Source organism: Xyrauchen texanus, chromosome 24, assembly GCF_025860055.1.
Source record: "Xyrauchen texanus isolate HMW12.3.18 chromosome 24, RBS_HiC_50CHRs, whole genome shotgun sequence".
NCBI lineage: Eukaryota > Metazoa > Chordata > Actinopteri > Cypriniformes > Catostomidae > Xyrauchen > Xyrauchen texanus.
This window is the reverse complement of record NC_068299.1, coordinates 38,667,685-38,686,012: the sequence shown is the minus strand read 5'-3', so window position 1 is coordinate 38,686,012 and position 18,328 is coordinate 38,667,685. Positions and strand designations below refer to the sequence as shown.

General features: G+C 40.3%; 1 protein-coding gene across 3 annotated transcripts in view; it reads left to right on the top strand.

The window, feature by feature from the left end:
• mlip (muscular LMNA-interacting protein) overlaps positions 1-18,328 on the top strand; it is an 86,909-nt gene that overhangs the window by 18,267 nt on the left and 50,314 nt on the right. For 2 of the 3 annotated variants that reach the window (XM_052089684.1, XM_052089683.1), the window contains exons 2-8: positions 7,319-7,444; positions 9,102-9,230; positions 10,444-12,072; positions 12,857-12,928; positions 13,434-13,514; positions 13,588-13,671; positions 18,200-18,253. In XM_052089684.1, coding sequence (XP_051945644.1) covers positions 7,319-7,444; positions 9,102-9,230; positions 10,444-12,072; positions 12,857-12,928; positions 13,434-13,514; positions 13,588-13,671; positions 18,200-18,253 — 2,175 coding nt within the window. The remainder of the gene's footprint in view (positions 1-7,318; positions 7,445-9,101; positions 9,231-10,443; positions 12,073-12,856; positions 12,929-13,433; positions 13,515-13,587; positions 13,672-18,199; positions 18,254-18,328) is intronic. The other variant, XM_052089685.1, reaches the window with a different exon arrangement.

Sequence of the window (18,328 nt, the reverse complement as noted above, 5' to 3'; positions counted from 1 at the left end):
ATGTGAAATAAATGATCAATACAGTGAAAATTAATTTATGGAGCCTGTTGACAATACCTTAAGAACCATTTATCCTTCTTTGAGGCTACATCGAATTGATATCGGATAACCCAAATAATTTAATTAATACACCAGCACTTTTAGCACAATATTGGAGAAGTACGTGCGTGTCTTTGTGGTGCTTCCTTGCGTTCTTTGTGTTGCTTGGTTCTTGGTCGAAAGTTTGTTCTGTCGATGTTTTGGACCTCTGTACGATCTGAGTTATTGTCTGTATGAATGATGAGGTTGACTTTGAAGCGAGGCCTTCTCATGGGTGTGTGAACCGTAGAGTGACGTGCTTTCTTGGGACGTTGAGTCCCGAGCTTCCTTGGACCTCACATGGGGAAGAGTCAGAGCGAAGTCTGAGCAGTCAGCGGAGTGAGAGATGAAGCACCTGAAGGCAGAAGGAAGAGAAGAAAGAGAGGATAGTGCATATTTATATCATGAACTTTCACATCTTGAGAATGGTACAAGAGACATGATATTCGTTGTCATCAGCTTCCTCCATGTAACTAAGTGAGCGTTTGCGTTCCAAATTTGACATTCTTTCATTAATATTTGTATGTGTAGGTAACAAAACATGAAAATCACTGATTACAAATCATATTGGTTAATTCCTTGGTTATACCACATAGATAAAACATTACACAAGTTTTAAAGAGGTACATCAGGCTATAATCATTAATTTGTCAGTTATACAAGTTACCAAAATTCAAAGAAATTTTCAGAATTACCTAGCAAGATTAGGTCTTGTATAAATCGTGGATTTAAATGCATTCTGTACATTTTAGAAGACTAAATAGGTAAAGTACTGTGACTTTGTGTAAAATGTTCCTGGATTAAGATGAAATGTCTTAGTATTCGAGTCGTGCAAATCTGATGGTCTTTTGGAAGCCTTTCAAGGAAAAGTCTGCTTTAACACTGTGTGGAAGTTCAGGAGGTCGTGCAGAGGGGCCTTTCTGACCCATGACCCTTTTGCTTTAAATTAGGTTGTTTAGAGTGTCTTGACCATTTTATTGTCCAAAGACAGGCCTTCAGTAGGAAGTTGCGGCTTGGTCCGTTACTTTATGAAGGTGAAGAATTCCAGGATCGCAAAGGTTGAAAATCCTAGATTGAAATCATGTTGTTTAAATTCTTCTGTATGTATAATCCAACATATGATTCATCAGCCAAATAAAACACAGGTAGATCTGTTTGCTACCCTCTGCCGGCTCTGGTACTCTCTGACGGAAGTCCCCCTCGGCATAGATGCTCTGGCACACAGCTGGCTCTGGGGGCTGTGCAAGTACACATTCCATGGTCAGGTCAGTGCTCTCATTCCTGCAGGAGAGGCTGGAGGGGCGGCTGTCCCCCTCCACCTTGAAGGTTTATGTAGCCACCATAGTGGCTCACCATGACGCAGTGAATGGTAAGTCATTAGGGAAGCACAACCTGATTATCAGGTTCCTTAGAGGCACCCGGAGGCTGAACCCTCCTAGGCCATGCCTGTTCCCCTCATGGGATATCTCCGTGGTCCTCTTGGTCCTCCGGAGAGCCCCGTTTTTTTTCCGCTAGAGTCATTCGAACAAAAGGCCCTCTCTTTGAAGATGGCCCCCCTGATTGCGCTCACTTCTATCAAGAGGGCTGGGGACCTGCAAGCGTTCTCTGTCAGCAACACTTGCCTGGAGTTCGGTCCGGCAGATTCTCACATCATCCTGTGACCCCGACCAGGCTACGTGCCCAAGGTTCCAACAACCCCTTTCAGGGATCAGGTAGTGAACCTGCAAGCGATGCCACGAAAGGAGGCAGACCCAGCCTTAGCGTTGTTGTGTCCGGTGCATGCTTTGTGCACCTATTTGGATTGCACGCAGAGCTTTAGATACTTTGTCTGCTTTGGTGGACACCAGAAAGGGAAAGCTGTCTCCAAACAGAGGCTTTCCCACTAGATCGTGGACAACATTGCATTGGCCTACCAGACCCAGGCTGTGCCTGCCCCCTTGCGGGTTCGAGCACACTCTACGAGGAGTGTGGCATCCTCGTGGGCACTGGCCAATGACACCTCTCTTGCAGCCATCTGCAGAGCAGCAGGCTAGGCAACACCCAATACCGTCACAAGATTTTACAATCATCGGGTTTAGCCAGTCTCGTCCCGTGTTTTGTCAGGTCAGAACACATAGAATTTGGTAATACGGAACAGCTGGCCAGGTATATCTCTTGCACATAGTGCCTTTCCACCCAGTCAAGTCCACAAGTCATGGATGTCCTTCCTCCCTAGCCCACTGGCTCCGAATTCAGCGGAGGAGTTCGCAGCCAGACCCACTGCAGGCACGAGTTGCCTGTACTGGATCAGGTGTTCCACAGGTACTGATTTACATTTACATTTATGCATTTGGCAGACGCTTTTATCCAAAGCGACTTACAGTGCACTTATTACATGGACAATCCACCTGGAGCAACCTGGAGTTAAGTGTCTTGTTCAAGGACACAATGGTGGTGGCTGTGGGGATTAAACCAGCATCCTTCTGCTTACCAGTTATGTGTTTTAACCCACTACACCACCACCACTCCACTGATTACTCCAGTAACCTCCTGTGATGTATTTTCAGCAGTACTGCCACATCTCCCTTGGGTATAGTTCCCTCTGCCCCCCGTTCGCAGTGTTTGTAGAGCTCCTCCCCGTCGAGGCAGGACATAACACACCTCCATATTTGGCTGGTAAGCCCATGTGAACTTTTTTGCCATATGTTAACCTCTCCTGCTGGGCAGGATGTGGTCTCCACGGGGTCTTTTCCTCCTGAAAGAATAGGATAGGAAAAGTGGTTACTGACGTAACCTCCGTTCCCTGATGGAGTGAACGAGATATTGTGTATCTCCTTGCCACAACACTGTACTAGCCACTGAAATGGCTGGGACCTTACTCTCGGCTCCTTAGCTCAAATCCTGTCTGAACAGACGCACGCTTCCCTCCTTTTACACCCGTATGTCCAGGGGAGGGGCATACAAATTCTGTTTGCCAATTCTCATTGGCCTTTTCTCAAAGATAAGAGATACCCCATGGCTGCCCCATTGTTGAGGGTAGTGAGAGCGGAGGAACCCAGAAGTCTGGTCCGGGCAGCTCGTGCACCTCCGGGAAGAATGGAACCAGGGCAGCGTGAGTGGCGCTCCGAACCCAGGAACCAATCGTCAATCCACGAGGGCTCATGGCAGGGTGGAGGGTTCCACTCCAGCCCGACACTTGCAGCAGCCCAGGCAAGCATGGCAGTCAGCTCCGTGCCAGCCTCAGACTCGGCGGCCACACCCGAAAGTGGAAGCCCAGTCAAGTCCTCAGCATCCGACTGCACCAACCCGCTCTCTGATGCTGCGATCGAGAGCTCATCCTGCTCTCGAGACTCGAAAGAGACACTAAACTCGCCCTGAGGCGAGCTGCCAGTCTCATCCCAGAACTCAACCGGGGCAAACGTGTGTATTGGGGAATTGGCGGGCTGTGGGGGATTACCTGCCAGAACCACTTCCATTGGGGTCCCCAAATCGCCCCCAGCACTAACCAACCTGTCCTGATACCTGTAGGTAGAAGGACCAGGGTGGGGAGTGGCTGGAGTGGCTTTCACCCGGAAGAAGGAAAGCCACGACTGCAACGTTGCCACGGTCATGGGTCCTACAGTGGCTGTCTCAACGTGACAATGGCCTAGACACGTGAGACAGCACTAGTGGGCATCGGAGGCGGAGAGATAGTGACCGCATCCAGGAACTACACACAGACGGAAAGGCATATTGAAGCTGTCGAAGTGCCCAGGGCCGTATTTTGCATTAATCATGCAGAGGGAGAGGAAGCCGCTGAAATGCGCCGTATATTCAATGGCATACACTTCTCATCATTGAGGTGAATGGAACAGCAGTGGAACTCGTAGCTCAACATCACTCGGCTACGAAGAAAAAAACGGAATGAGTGGTTGCAAGCCAGCTTCATTTATACCCATATGTCTGGGGGAGTGGCATTCAAATTCCACTCACCGATTCCCATTGGCCTTTTCTCAAAGATCAGAGGTGATTGGGGCTCCCAAGAGCAACCCCTAGTGTCACACAACGTTGAGTGAGTGTCAGATAGGGAATTGTATTTATTCTTCCCGAAAAAAAACAAAAAACAAAACAAAAACATGGTTAAAACAGTTTTATAATAGTAAAACCATGGTTAATATGTGGTACATGTATGGTTTATATTATAAATTTCCACCAAAAACTTGCCCTTACAAAAATGTGGTGATGTATTTAAATACTATCAATTATAATAATTTAGCCCTCCATACATCTGGAGCCACATGTTAAATAAAATTTGTATTTATTTGATTGCAGGTAATTCCTACTGTAAAATGTTCACACTCAAGAAGAATTAATTGTTTATTGTTGTTATTTACACTGATGCCAGTACTCATGTTAATATTTTTTTAAGTTAAGGATAGAGCAAGCATGTAGTCCTGATTTGTTTTGTTTAATTGGCATTACTGCAAACTTGAATAACAAGTAAAAGTCTCTCTTACTGCAGTAAAATGAAATAGATGAAATGGCCGAACAGACAAAGCTAGTGAACATGGCTTAAGGGCCAAAGCTATTGTACCAACATCACAGGGTAAAAATAACTGTTACTTTGGCTTACATGTTGAGACCACACTCACATCACAGTCGTTTGAAGAGAAATACAATTGCAGCCCTTTGGTCACTTTTGCTTGACGGGGGGCATTCTTCTCTTTAAATTTAGGTAGTGTAGAATGTGGAAAGAAAATGACAAGAAAACAACAGCCAGTGCATTATTTCAGTGCACTGTTTGCTAAGATAAAAAAAACCCATTATTATTACTCATACTTACTGTTAGGCATATAAACAAACTTTTTTTTTAGTATGTTTGTGCTTTTAACTTAAATGGTGTGGTTTGTTAAGGAGAGGTGTGCTATTATACTATAAATGATCAGACATTTTCCCCCAGAAAAATAACATGATTTAAAAAAAAAGTCCTGTAGATTTACACTAAAGGAGGAAACAAAACCTTAAATATACATACTAAGCTGGTCAGATATGTCAACTGAGACACTATTTTGGAACTTTCAACAAGTTGAATGTAAGCCAATAGAAAACATGCAGCAGAGCGCTACATAAGCTGCTATAGAAAAAAAATATTGACTGGCTGGTGTTAATATTTAATATGGTTTCCATTATATATAAATTTTTTAGATACATTTATTTGGAGTGTGCTAAACAAAATAAACAAAATCAACACACAAACAAAAAAAATGCTGTTTTAGGAGAGAACTCTGTGGTTATATTTCTCAGAAATCAAAAGATTGGCTTACTTGATATAAATGATGAATACTGCACTTTCATTATGTTATATCTGTATAATAATGAACAAGCTCGTGTTATTGTAATATAGATGTACATGCATATTTTAGACTATAAATTGCAATGCAATTATTTATTATCTTAATTTAATTAATAATTTAATGTAATAGTTTAATAGTGTTTTGTTTTAAAATATGATTAGAACTCATGATGTGTAATTTGAATACACAAATACATGTGTATGGATGTTTTTGGAGCTAGATTCATTTATGGTTATGACCCATCTATCCTGTTGTGTTTATGATCACTAGTCCCGCCACATTCATTTGAAGCTTAAATCATCAGGCACTGCTCTGATGATCAACCTTTTTTTTTTCTTTTTTTCTTTTTATTTTTTTCATAAAAGCCTTTTACCCTTTTAGCCCATTACTGTTTAATGAGGATTATTTATCTTGTGAAAATTTGCTTGAAAAGACATCAGACTGTTGCTGACTGCATCTGTCAAAGTAGTTTCATGTGTTTACGAACAGCTCTTGACCTTTCCAATATTGCAGTCCAACAGCTGCTAATACGAGATCTATGTATGTATATCTATGACCCTAACCACATGTAGGGACAAGAATATCATAGCAAGTTTGAGATAGGCTCTTTTGATTTGAAAAACTACCTAGCAATGCCCTACCAACCACCCAGAACACTCTAACAACCGCACAGCAACACACAAGGAACCAACCACAACTAGCAAACAAAAAAAAAAACTCAACTGCACAAAAATGTCATACCAAACAGCCAGAACACCTTAGCGACCACACAGCAGCAAATAAAAAGCAATACCACTAACAATAACTTAGCAACACAAAGTAATGTTTTTAAAAACATGCAGAGGGGCTTAGCAACCACATAGCAACGCCAAATAAACACCGAAAGCACCCTAGCAACTTCAAATCAACAATCACTCAGAACACCCTAGCATCATGACAGCAAGTTGTGGATGAGCAAGCCCCTCTCACCATGTTGTTTCTACAGAAAATGTAAAAAACTATGTATATAAACTGTGTATTTTTTTCCATTTATAGTTCATAAAAGATTTGCTGAAATAGACTAGTTTGGGCATCTGCTACTGCCTGCACATAATCTGAACATTACAGATCTCTCTCAGAAGAGTAAGACAACAATAGTTAATTGTGAGATTTTAAATGAAAGTAGGAAAGGGCAGTCCCACCTCCTACAATTCTACACATGAATAGAGCCTCTGTTTCTACAGCATTCCAATGAATATACAACAGCCTTACAGTACACAATATTATTTTAATTCATTTCATGTCAACGGCAGTGCTAAAGTCAGCAGAAGGTACAACATTCCTCTTAAAGTCTATATTCTGACATAATTTATAAGATTGCTTACAGTTTATTTCTGTATTACACAGTAATTGTTTTTTTTGTTTTTTTTTCCAGGAAAACTGTAGAACAAAACTGTAGCCTAGGGGATGTCTAATTTTTATTGGAATGCATATAACTGAACAAAGGTGCTATGCTAGGCACTCTTCACTCATTTATATTTTGTATCAAATGATGCATCAAAATATTTTTGGCACTATTAGCAAGACGAGCACATATGCCATCCAGATGCAGTTTTCTGTTGACTATATATATGCTGAACCACTTCTGCTGTATAAAAGAAAAGCATGATTGCAATATGAAGTGTATAGCTTTAGCATGATTTTATAATTACAGCCTTTGATTTGTGTCTCAGACTGAAGACGTTTTAAATATTTTCATAACATTCAATGCTCTAATCAGACTACATGTGGATGACATGTTACTGATCATTTGGATACTGCACTCGTTTTGATTCTACCAATTGTTGAATCCGGCAGAGGCTTGATGGCTCTTTGTTCTTTTCATTTGCATGTGCTCAACGCTGCTCCACTAAGTGTACTGAAACCACTTTGATTATATGACTTGACAGGTCACCACTGTCTTCGCAACCAAGCTCAAGTCTTTCACCTTTGTACCTCTGCTGAAAAGGCTGCCTAATGAGCACAGGGTTACAGTAAACTGGAAAAAGGCACTTCAGACAAGCTGGCCAAACAAGGTGAGGTCTATACTCAAAACATCCAGCTCAGTCTGGTTCCTGTTATGCTATATGTCACACAGTAAGTGGGAAAAGAACATGCAACCAGATATAAAAGTTATTATTATTATTTAACCCTTATCAATTCTTATGTTGTTCCAAAACCATATGCTTTTATTTTCCAAAAGAAGACATTTTGAAGAATCCTTACACAGTTTTTGTCAATGCAATAAAAGTTCAATAAAAGAAGAAGTGTGCATTTAATCATGTGCAGGATATGAATTATCAGTATCTACAATTAATGGAAGCGCAGCATAGTTCTAGAGGGAAGGCTAACAGCTGTACATCATCACATTAGCTGGGTAATTCCTAGCCAATCGCATGTACGCCATTGCTGTATAAGTCTGCACACAATCTATCACATTGCTGTTTCAGTGTGCTAATACGGCAACCTCCACGACCCCACCACCACCAGTTGAGCCCTGTCACTCACGGGGGTAGGCTCCTCGCCCCTGCTTCCTATCTACGGCAGGACATGACGGTTCCGGGTACAACTCCCTCGGCCTACGCCAAAGAGAGAGACATTACTTTCTGTTTTACATTTATCAAATAAATGGCATCTTAAACTTCACTCAAGCCTGCGTGTCTTCCCGATAGAAAGTATTTCACTAGTAAAAACATTCATTCTTGAAATAAAAAAGAACATCTTTACTCGCGGAAATACCTATTTTGATATCTACAATTTAATTTCAACCAGTAAAAACATAATTGCTAATGTCTGTAACAACATTTTCACTGGTAAAATTTCACAATGATCTGTCATTCAATCCTATTCAAAATGTAATTAGAGATCAAAAATGTCTTACTAGGTGAAAATCCAATTTCACATGACACCAATGTACTACTCACTATCATTTATATCAATAATTTATGTTTCTAGTAGTGCAAATATCCATTCCTGATATCAACATTTGTATTACATCCAGTAAAATTTTTTTTTTTTTGCCATTTTGAATATGAAATATGGAGAATGAGATTTGAGAGCTGCAGCTCCAGGTGAATTTTCGGCATATAATAACTTACAAAAACCTCACACAAAGCTGTCCTATATCTTCAGAAGATTCGGAATATAACAGATAAGTCATATGGACTACTTTTATGGTGTTTTTGACAGTCTTGGTCAACTGTTGTTGTATGGAAAAGAACTGCATGAAGATTTTGGGTTTGGTTTTTGATATGGGTTTGGAGCCTATGAGGGTAAGTAAATAATGACAGAACTTTCAATTTCGGATGCACTATTACTTTAAATCTCAAATACAACAAACATGTCAGATGAATTGAGACTTCAGTGATTGTGAGAGATGTTCTACTCAGAGTCCCTTGGCAGAGGAAATGACACGTTTCTTGCATGCGAAAGGCATTTGCTGAAGGGCTTACACAATCTGGGTGGGTTGTGTGCTCTTGCATGTGAGTGATACATGAGGGATATGGTCTTCTGGTAAAAAGATGTGCAGGCTGGAACAGGATGTACATGCACATATAAATGCATTCACACACTCTATCATATTCTCAAAATGCCCAGGAGCTGGAAATAGCCATTCGTGGCTGAGGCTCACTTTAGGACAGCTGCCGTATCAGATTTGGTGTTGCTTAGTAACATTTCCTGTTTCAATGTTAGACACGAGAACCAGGGGACTCTGAAGACATAATGGCCGATGAGAGGGTTTACAAGGCTGAGGTTATTTACATCCAAGACCCAGAGGAGGGCAAGTTTGGAGAAACATTCAAGAATACCACTCAAAGTGAGGTGAGTGTTTTGGTTAACTTTGTCCTTACAAGCCCAAATTCATAGCCAAATAATAATTTCTGTCAGTTTGCTGCTGAACTTCCTTACTACATATAATAGATACTGTATATTATGAAAAAATTATTGTAGACAAAATTATGTTCGAATTTCTTTTAAAAAGTCATTTAGAGATGGACTGTTTGTACAGAGTACAAGCAAAAGAAATCAAGACTCAGTCATCATTGAATTATTCCAGTTGCTTTGCAATGACTTCTTTATATATTTTAACTTGCTCTAATGACAGATATCATGATAATGAGAATGTTTATCACCCACAGCTGTTCCCTGTTGTGATCAGAGGTATTTGAGGTCCCAATTAACAAAAAACACATTAGGCAGCTTTAATAAAGTATTTGATGGATAGAAACACTTAATGTGTGTAATTTCTGCACCACAAGAGGCACCAAACAGACTTGCAAACATAATGACTGTTTTCAGACATGTTTTAAATATTTCCCTCATCTGCCATGCTAACAGGTCGTCAAGCAAGTATCACGCCACAAGCTCAAGCCAGTATCAAAGAATTCCATTTGTTTCACCTTTCAGATGTGTTTTGAGGGTGTGAGAATGATTAAGTTAGTAAAATAAAACAGAAATCATGCAAATTCAATTTCTAAAAGCACAACTGGACCCTCCTCTCCAAACTTCTAATTGGTCAACAAATGCCAATGTCAGAATGTGCTGTAAAAGTTACGATTTTCATAACTTTTGGTCCCATAATGAAGGGTTATTTTTGCAAACCCTTACGCTTTTCATTTACCCTTGCCATGCACCATCCCAATAGGAAACATTTGCATCATCCTTTGATACAACATAAACTCTAATATTTATGTTCCCTTACAGTAAAGAGTTAGACTACATTGAATGGGTTTGTTAGCCGAGTCATTTAGGAATAAAAGATGAATACAGTATTCAGAATTGGATTTCTAAAAATACAACTGGACACCTCTCTCAAATTTTCAAAAATTTTGGTCACATAATGGAGCATAACTTGGAAACCATTGTTCCTTTCCATGCACCTTCCCCATTGAAATCGTTGGATTCATGATGTTCTCTGACACTAGAAAACTCTAGTGTGTAGGCATTGATTCTAATCAATGCTGTGACATGGGTGTAGCTCATTCATTACTCCAATGAGGTCTGTTTATGCTTCTTACATTTTTTGCTTTCTCAGATTCAGTCAACTGACAACTTAACGCCTAACCTGCAAAACACCCTACTTGGGCCTAACACAGAATTTGGCAGCATAACCCCCAAGCCAAGCCCTGCCACCATGGAAACCGTTGATAACAAACACCCTGGCATTCCTCATCTAGGTTTTCACAACACTTCAGTGGGTGCTGAGGTCAGCTTGGGTCAGTTTTTAAATAGCACATCACAGAGAGATGAGGTCCTGAGCCCTGCCAACTCGATGGATTTCATCACTTCCTCAGCATCGTCTAAGGAGTCTATCTTCTCGGAGGGCTGGGACAAGGACAGGAGCTGGCCAGCACTCCACATGTTGTCACATAATGGTTCTCCTGTCTCCCTTAGTCGCACAGTCTCCCCGTGCTCTTCCATAAGATCAGGGGCCTTCACGCCCTCAGTGGTGCAAATTAAGAAGCACGCCTTGGCTCCAGGCTCCAGTTTGATGTCGTCTGCTTGTGGAACACCATGCTGCGGCAGTCGGGCGACCTCACCCCTCTCTCCACATGCCCGACACAGGCCCCCACCAACCCAGCTCTCCCTGTTAACGGCCATCCTCAGGAAAGGACGTCTACCAGTCCTGTCTTCTACTTTACAGAGACACTACACCCCCTGCTGGCCCATCAGTCCAGTTAACATGTCCTCCTGTTTAGCTTGTTCAGCTGCCTCTGCCATTGCACCCATGAACATGTCCAAAGCAAAGTCTTGTTCCTCCATTGATAGATCCAGTAGTGAGCCTTGCCAGAATTCTAAGCCACAAAATGAAATCCCACTGCAACCACCTAAAAGACTAGACTCTTGGCTACATGTCACCAATAATAGCATCATCTTGCCTACAAAAGACAGCCTTTTGGCTTCACCAAGCTTACCAACAGTCAAGGCTGCCTCTACACACCTTTCCATATCAGGTCACAAGGACAACCATCTGCCTACAGTTCCTAGCCCACTTTCGTGTACCTACTTCTCCAACATGAGGTCCTTGTCTCCTAAATCGAGCTCTCTGTCCTGTTGCAGCCCTGAGACTACATCAGTGTCAGGTGATCACACTGCTTCTATGGATCCAAACAATTATTTCGCAAACTTTAAGCTTTACGATGAACCAAAACAGAGTCAGAAGACATCTTATCTCTCTGCTGAGCCATCTCTGAAACATACAGGAAGGTCTTCTGACCATTTAAGCTCCTTGATACCAAAAGCCACACACAATTCACATAAATCCTGCAGCCCTCCTCTGAAATACACAGTAGCATCATGTGATAACTCTGCATCACCAGTTTTAAACCACTCAGAGAACAGACCAGGTACTCTCCACCAAAATGCCAGCAAAAGTGATGCCGAAAGAGTGCACCTGTCATCCCCAGCTTTTACACTGTCTCCCTCTCCCAGAACCCTGGGTCTCACCCATCAGTCCTTTACACCTCCAGCCTCTTCTCCTTGTCCCTCAGCCTACCCAAACTCCCGGTCTTCCACTCCAGAGTGCTGTATTCTTTCCCCCTCCCCAGCGGCCCTGAGCCGCCAGCTCTCCCCATCACCCTCATACTCCCTCAGTTCATCACCCTCTCCATCCCTCTGGGGCAGCACACCAGACTGCGCAGACAGGGACGATAAAAATAGAAAGGTACAGTGCATGCCTTTTTGTTGTTGCATGCACAGAACTTGCATGCACTTCCGCAGTGAAAGCATGGCATTAATTCTGTGATTGGCATGCATTCCTTATCTCGGCCTTCAACATTACTGAGAAACATGGAAATGCACAATACTCATGCAAGAGAAGTATATTTTTGGAAAAAGTAATATTAGGCATTTTGAATGTTTTGCATTCGTTGCAACCTTGGGTTGCATGGAGGGCTGTGAAGTACGACAGTATATAGAATGCATTTTGCTTAAGGTTTATAAAGTGGTAGATATATTTGTATGGCTTTCAATGGGTAGGACTGCTTTATGTGCACTCACAAATTATCACAGTAATATAGAATTCAATGTTGGTTATTTTACAATGGCTTTGAATGAGTCTCATTCTGTTTTTCAAAATGTGAAGCAGTTTTTTGCTCTATAAAGCCAGACTTATTATTATTTTGTCATGAATAATTTAATCTTTTGGTTTGTGCTAATCAAGTTTCAATTAAAAAGAGAATATAATCAAATACGATTATATTTAAATTGATAAGTATTTAATTAACTGGATGATCCACAAACAGAAAAGACCACATTGTTATTTAAATATATAAACAATTTTTCTTGAACTTCCAGGTAAAAAATATATATATATTGTGAAATACTGTTACCGTAATTAAGAATTGCTCATATTGCCCACCCCTAGTGCATGGTACAGCTGTAGATTGAGTTACTTCTGCTTTTTGACTATAATGAATTGACTTTTCAACCATTCTTTCCTAATATAGCCACATAAGCTCAAATCCACCTACAAGGCCATTGCTGCTATTCCTACAAATACACTACTCCAGGAGCAGCAGGTAAGCTGCTTTATCTAATTACTGCAATGAAAGCTTTTATTTAACTTACAATAAATAAATGGATCTCATTCACTCTATCAATATCAGCCATTATATCGCTGTTATTTTGTAGATTCCATGCAATTCTATAGTCACTAAAGAGGGTCATAAGATGCTAATGGAAGGGGGTAAAACTGAATCATTGATTCTTTTTTCTGTTGATGGACAGCAGAATTGAATTGTTCATAATTGGTAGTTTTTCAAAAGAAACCTCAACAGGGCAAGGAGAATAAGTCATCCACATCGTATGCCTCATTAGACATTAGAAGAGGTTTAAACATATTGGACAGGGTCAATCCATAGTGAAAAAATAAAGCTAAGATTCAAACAGGATAAAACCTTCAAGAATTAGTAGCTCTTTCCAATAACCCCCTACTATCTAATTGTTAAAGTCATGCCTTCATATTATGTATCATTAACAAAAAATTAAGCTTAATCTACATCTGTAATTTTCTTCTTGATGAAGGCCATAGATGATGAGGTCAACAAGAATGAGCCATTGGTTAACCCTGCGGACAACTACACGTGGGAGGACCCACATTCAAAGGTAGAATGAAAGCACAGCATCTGATCTTTTAAATTAAAATGTACAATGTCATTTTGGTGTTCTCTCTGTGCAGATGTGTTCACCTGCAGAGCTTCGTCAGCAATCTGATGAACTTTATGCCGCCATCGATGAAGTCCTAGAAGGCCCTATCAAAAGAGTGAGCTGCTACTGTAACACACTCTGCTCAAAGCAGAACCCCAGTGGCCCCAAAATATTTTTTTAGATGCTTAAGCCAAACTAAAAATTGCATTGAATTATATAACAAAATATCAAAGCAAGTGGCATTTTTTAAAAGTATAATGAAGAGTTTATATATATATATAAAAAAAAACTTTCACCAAAATAAGCTTTAAATGGCAAAACAAAAGATGTACAAATGTACAAAATATATAATGTACAAAATGACACTATGTGGTTGTCAACATTTTAAATGTGTTGAGCTACACCTGTGGTTCTCTGCTAGGAAACTTGGGGGGGTGCTGATGCTTCCTTCATGTGACATCAGAAAATTTTGTAAATATGAGTTTCCTACTTCTATGTTCATGTTCTACTGCACATGAACACCCCATCAAGACGCAATTACGATTGGAAACTTGAAGAAAATTTAAATTCCCAATTTGACGAAACATAAACTTTCAACATGATGGAGGAGAGTATGGTTTCGGTAGTGATTGATATGTTGTATTCGTTTTTCTAAATGTAGCTACCTTGTTTTTGCTTGCCATTTTGGTCATAAACATTTACGTATATCAGTAATCAGTAACCATCTGATGCATTTTGTAAATTTTTATTCAGAGAAAATGTTATGTATTTGACTGTGATAGTCTCTGAGTTTGTGGGCAATGGAGGAGTCAGGAGACAGCAAACAGTCAATGTGAGTATTTTTATTACTCTTTCAGGGTTACACAAAGTTTAAACAAAAAGGGTTCTTGGTGGCCAAAATACACTCTAACGAGTCATTGGGGCTTCACACTCTAAAGGCACATGCAGCCAACTTTCTCTGTGGTCACTCTCTCCCACACTGATTCTCTGAAGAGCCTTTCTGCTCTCTCTCCACCATCACTAGTCAAGTCAAGTCAAGTGGTTATTATATTCACTATAATTAGAGACAGGTGTTAAGAGTACTCACAACCCAGGTGATGAGCCTTACCACTCTCCCTCTCCTGCAGAAGACACATGACCATGCCACATCCCATTATTGTCAGCAAGTTGACTAACAGTGTCATAATAAGAGTGCCCCAAGAAATATGCAAGAATGATCCTGCCATCCTACATGTGGCCTATTCTCTTCATAATTCACATTCATAATAGCTTCAGAATTGGGAAGTAAAATAATTGCGATAACACTTAAAGGTGGCAGGACTTCATTTATCCAGTAAAAAATCAAGATGACACCAGTTACTGTCAGAGTCTAGTGGCACCATGCGGGGTCAGACGTGTGAATGGCGAGCTCTGCGCACTTTGCTAGTTTTTAATTATTTCTGTATCTTAACTGGTAAGATTCGATACGCTCTGCTACATAACTGTTCTCTGGAGATATTAAAAGACACTTACGTGCTCAAGCTGATAACCCAGACAGTCCAGGGACTCAGTTTGGACAGTACGGCGGGAGAAATTCAACAGCAACTGTCCAGCATGTCGGTGATGTTGATGAAGGTCGTAGTTGACCAGGAGGATCTTGCTGTAATACGTTGATCGATTACAGTTTCAAGAATCGGTGACGTCGAGAAACAGATCGCTTATCTGGAGTCATCAAAGAGGGAATTAGCTGCTAACCCACTAGCGACCAAGGCAGATTTGCAGTGCGTTTGGGAAAAGTTGGAAGATCTCGAGAATCGTAATTGCCGAAATTCCTAGACAAGCTCTTCCCGTGTCTTCTTGACATAACAGACCATAAGCTGGAAATCGAGGGAGCTCACAGGGACCTGGCTCGGAGATCCACGGAAGGAGACAGGCCCCGATCAATTCTGGCCACGTTTCTGAGATCATCCGATAAAGATCTTGTGTTATGTGAGGCGAGAAGTAAAGGAAGGCTTTCTAAGACATTGTGAATTTGACAAGAGAGAAACTTTCATCAACGGAAGTTTGCTTTTGCACTGATGTTTCCGGCTAAATTGAGAATAGATACTAAGGATGACTGCAAAATATTTACATGCCCACAGCAAGCAATGTCTTTCATAGAGACAATGGGGTGAGTAAGCCATTTGGTGATTTTCATGTTGCTCCCAAGTAAGCTTGACTCATTGAACATACACTTTGCTGTCTGAGGTAGCTGGGTGCCTTTTTGTTTCTTTTTGTGTCGGTTCCACCTAGCGGCTGGAGTTTGTCTTGTGGAATAACACTCCTTCAAGAAACTTTTGTGTAGATGGAATGCAAGAAACTCTTACATCAACGGAAGGTCGCTTTTGCACTGATGTTCCTGGCCAAATTGAGAATAAATATTTATAGATATAGATATGCGAATAGATAAATCAATGGACCGAGGAAGTCATGGTGTGTTTCTCACGTTGCCTCCAAGTGAGCTTGACTCAATTAACATACACTTGACTGCCTGAGTAAATGGGGCGCCTGTTTTCTTTCTTTTTAGTGCTGGCTCTGCCTAGCGAATGGATTTTGTTTTGTGGAATAACACTCATTTGGGACAGTTGTGGATGAATCTGCACGTGCCTTGTGTTTCCCCACAGGAAGCTGAAAAATTTGGGAAGATATGGAGTGGACATTTTTTCTATAGTGCTGGCTCGAGTAAGAGCAGGGGAGTAATTACATTGATAAGTAAACATCTAATCAGTCACAAACATATTAAAGATAAATTAGGAAGAGTCAGACATTTAGGGGCAAAGGTTGATTTTGGCTAATATGTACACAAGTAAGCTGATGATGAGGGCTATTTTATAGATCTTGAAGGGATGCTGCAAGCCGCTGGCACCCCTCATGATATAATATTGGGAGGACACTTTAATCTTTTGATGGATTCAGTCCTTGAACATAGTGAAGCTAAAGTGTGTAAGCCCCATAGAGCAACAGTGGCGCTTCACAGGATGTGTAAAAATCTTGGTCTTACAAAAATTTGGAGACTATCGAACCCTTCATCTTATCTTCACCTTTATCTTAGTCTGAGATCACGCTCTGGTGAGTTTAGAGGTGTTGCCACATATGGCGAAAAATAAATAACTATATGATTAATGTGCTTTAATGTATCCCTTTTTTGCAAAATCCTGATTTCCAACAAATGTTAAAGGCTGAAATCAATGTTTATATGGAGACCAACTGGTCTTCAGTATCCTCTGTGGGCTTGGCTTGGGAGGCACTTAAGGTGATTCTTATTGGTCGGATTATACAGTATGCCTCATTCATCAAAAAATGGAATGTCATCTGATGGCTTCAGAGGATTGACCTGATTGAAAAACAGATATAATACTATTTTGTCACTGAAGGTGGAGTTTTGGTTTCTCAGGGCAAAACAGTCATATTTTGAGTTTGGGGACAAAGCAGGGAATCTTTTGGCTTGAACTGTAAAGCAGATAGAGGCTTTTTCTACCATTCCCTCAGTGAAATCTGCTGGTGGTGGAATTTTTACCTCGTCCATTGATATTAATAATGCTTTTAAAGAATTCCATCTTGATCTCTATAGTTCTACGTATTTGTCTACTGATGAAGATATTATAAATATTGTGGAACCATTAGAACTCCCTAAACTGAAGACTGAGCAAATAAATTCTCTTGATTCTGAGATAACCTTGGGGGAGCTTGGCAAGGTAATTAAGGCCTGGCCTACAGGCAAAGCTCCCAGGCCAGAAATGTTGACGCAATTTTTTATAGATCTTATGCCTAGAACTGGCTCCACTTTTATTTGAAGTTTATATGGAATCATTAAAGAATGGAAAGCTTCCACCAACCATGACACAAGCCCAGATCAGTATGATTTTTAAAAAGGACAAAGATCCAAAAGGTCATGAGGCATCAGTGTATTATTTCCTGTTAATTCAGAGTCTGGGGGACGGAGCTCAAACTTCTCTCAAGAGATTATGGGAGAAAGATTTAAACTTGGTATTGGAGGATGGATTTAAACTTGGTATTGGTCTATACCATTAGTCTACATCTAGAGATGCAAGGGTGCGTATGATGCAATTTAAGATTTTACATCGATTCTGTTGGACCCTCTCTAGATTGTATAGACTTGGTCTCTAAGAAACACCCACCTGCTGGCGATGCCAATCAGAAGATGGGGACACACCATGTTTTTTGAATGTTTGGAGGGAAGGATTTAGGTTCATGTAGTTTTATTCCATGTTTCCTTTGTTTGTTCCTAATGTTTGTATGTCATTGGAATAAATAAAAATGGTTAATAAGGAACAAAATAGAAAAAGATAACACCGGTTACCAAAAAATAACTGCAAAAAAATTGCTCTTAGTAGGTTCTGACATACTTTTTGCATACTCCACTTGCTTTTATACCTTATTTAATGCATTTTTAAGTGTGGCTTTAGTGTCCATTACTTTTTGAACCACTGTGCATGGTTTTCCACTTATGTACAAAGTGTAACGATGATTGAAAATTAAAGTGTTCAAATGTTTTAATAATAATAATTATTTAAAATATATTTTTAATATATATATATATATATATATATATATATATATATATATATATATATATATATATATTTATTTATTGATTTTTTCAGCGTCAAAAACATCATGTTAACAAAACCCCTGCTTTGGGAGAAGAGGCACCAAGGGTATGTAATTAACATCTGTGCCTGCACTGATTATCCACAACAAAAAATGACATTATCCAATAAGTGTATTCTGTA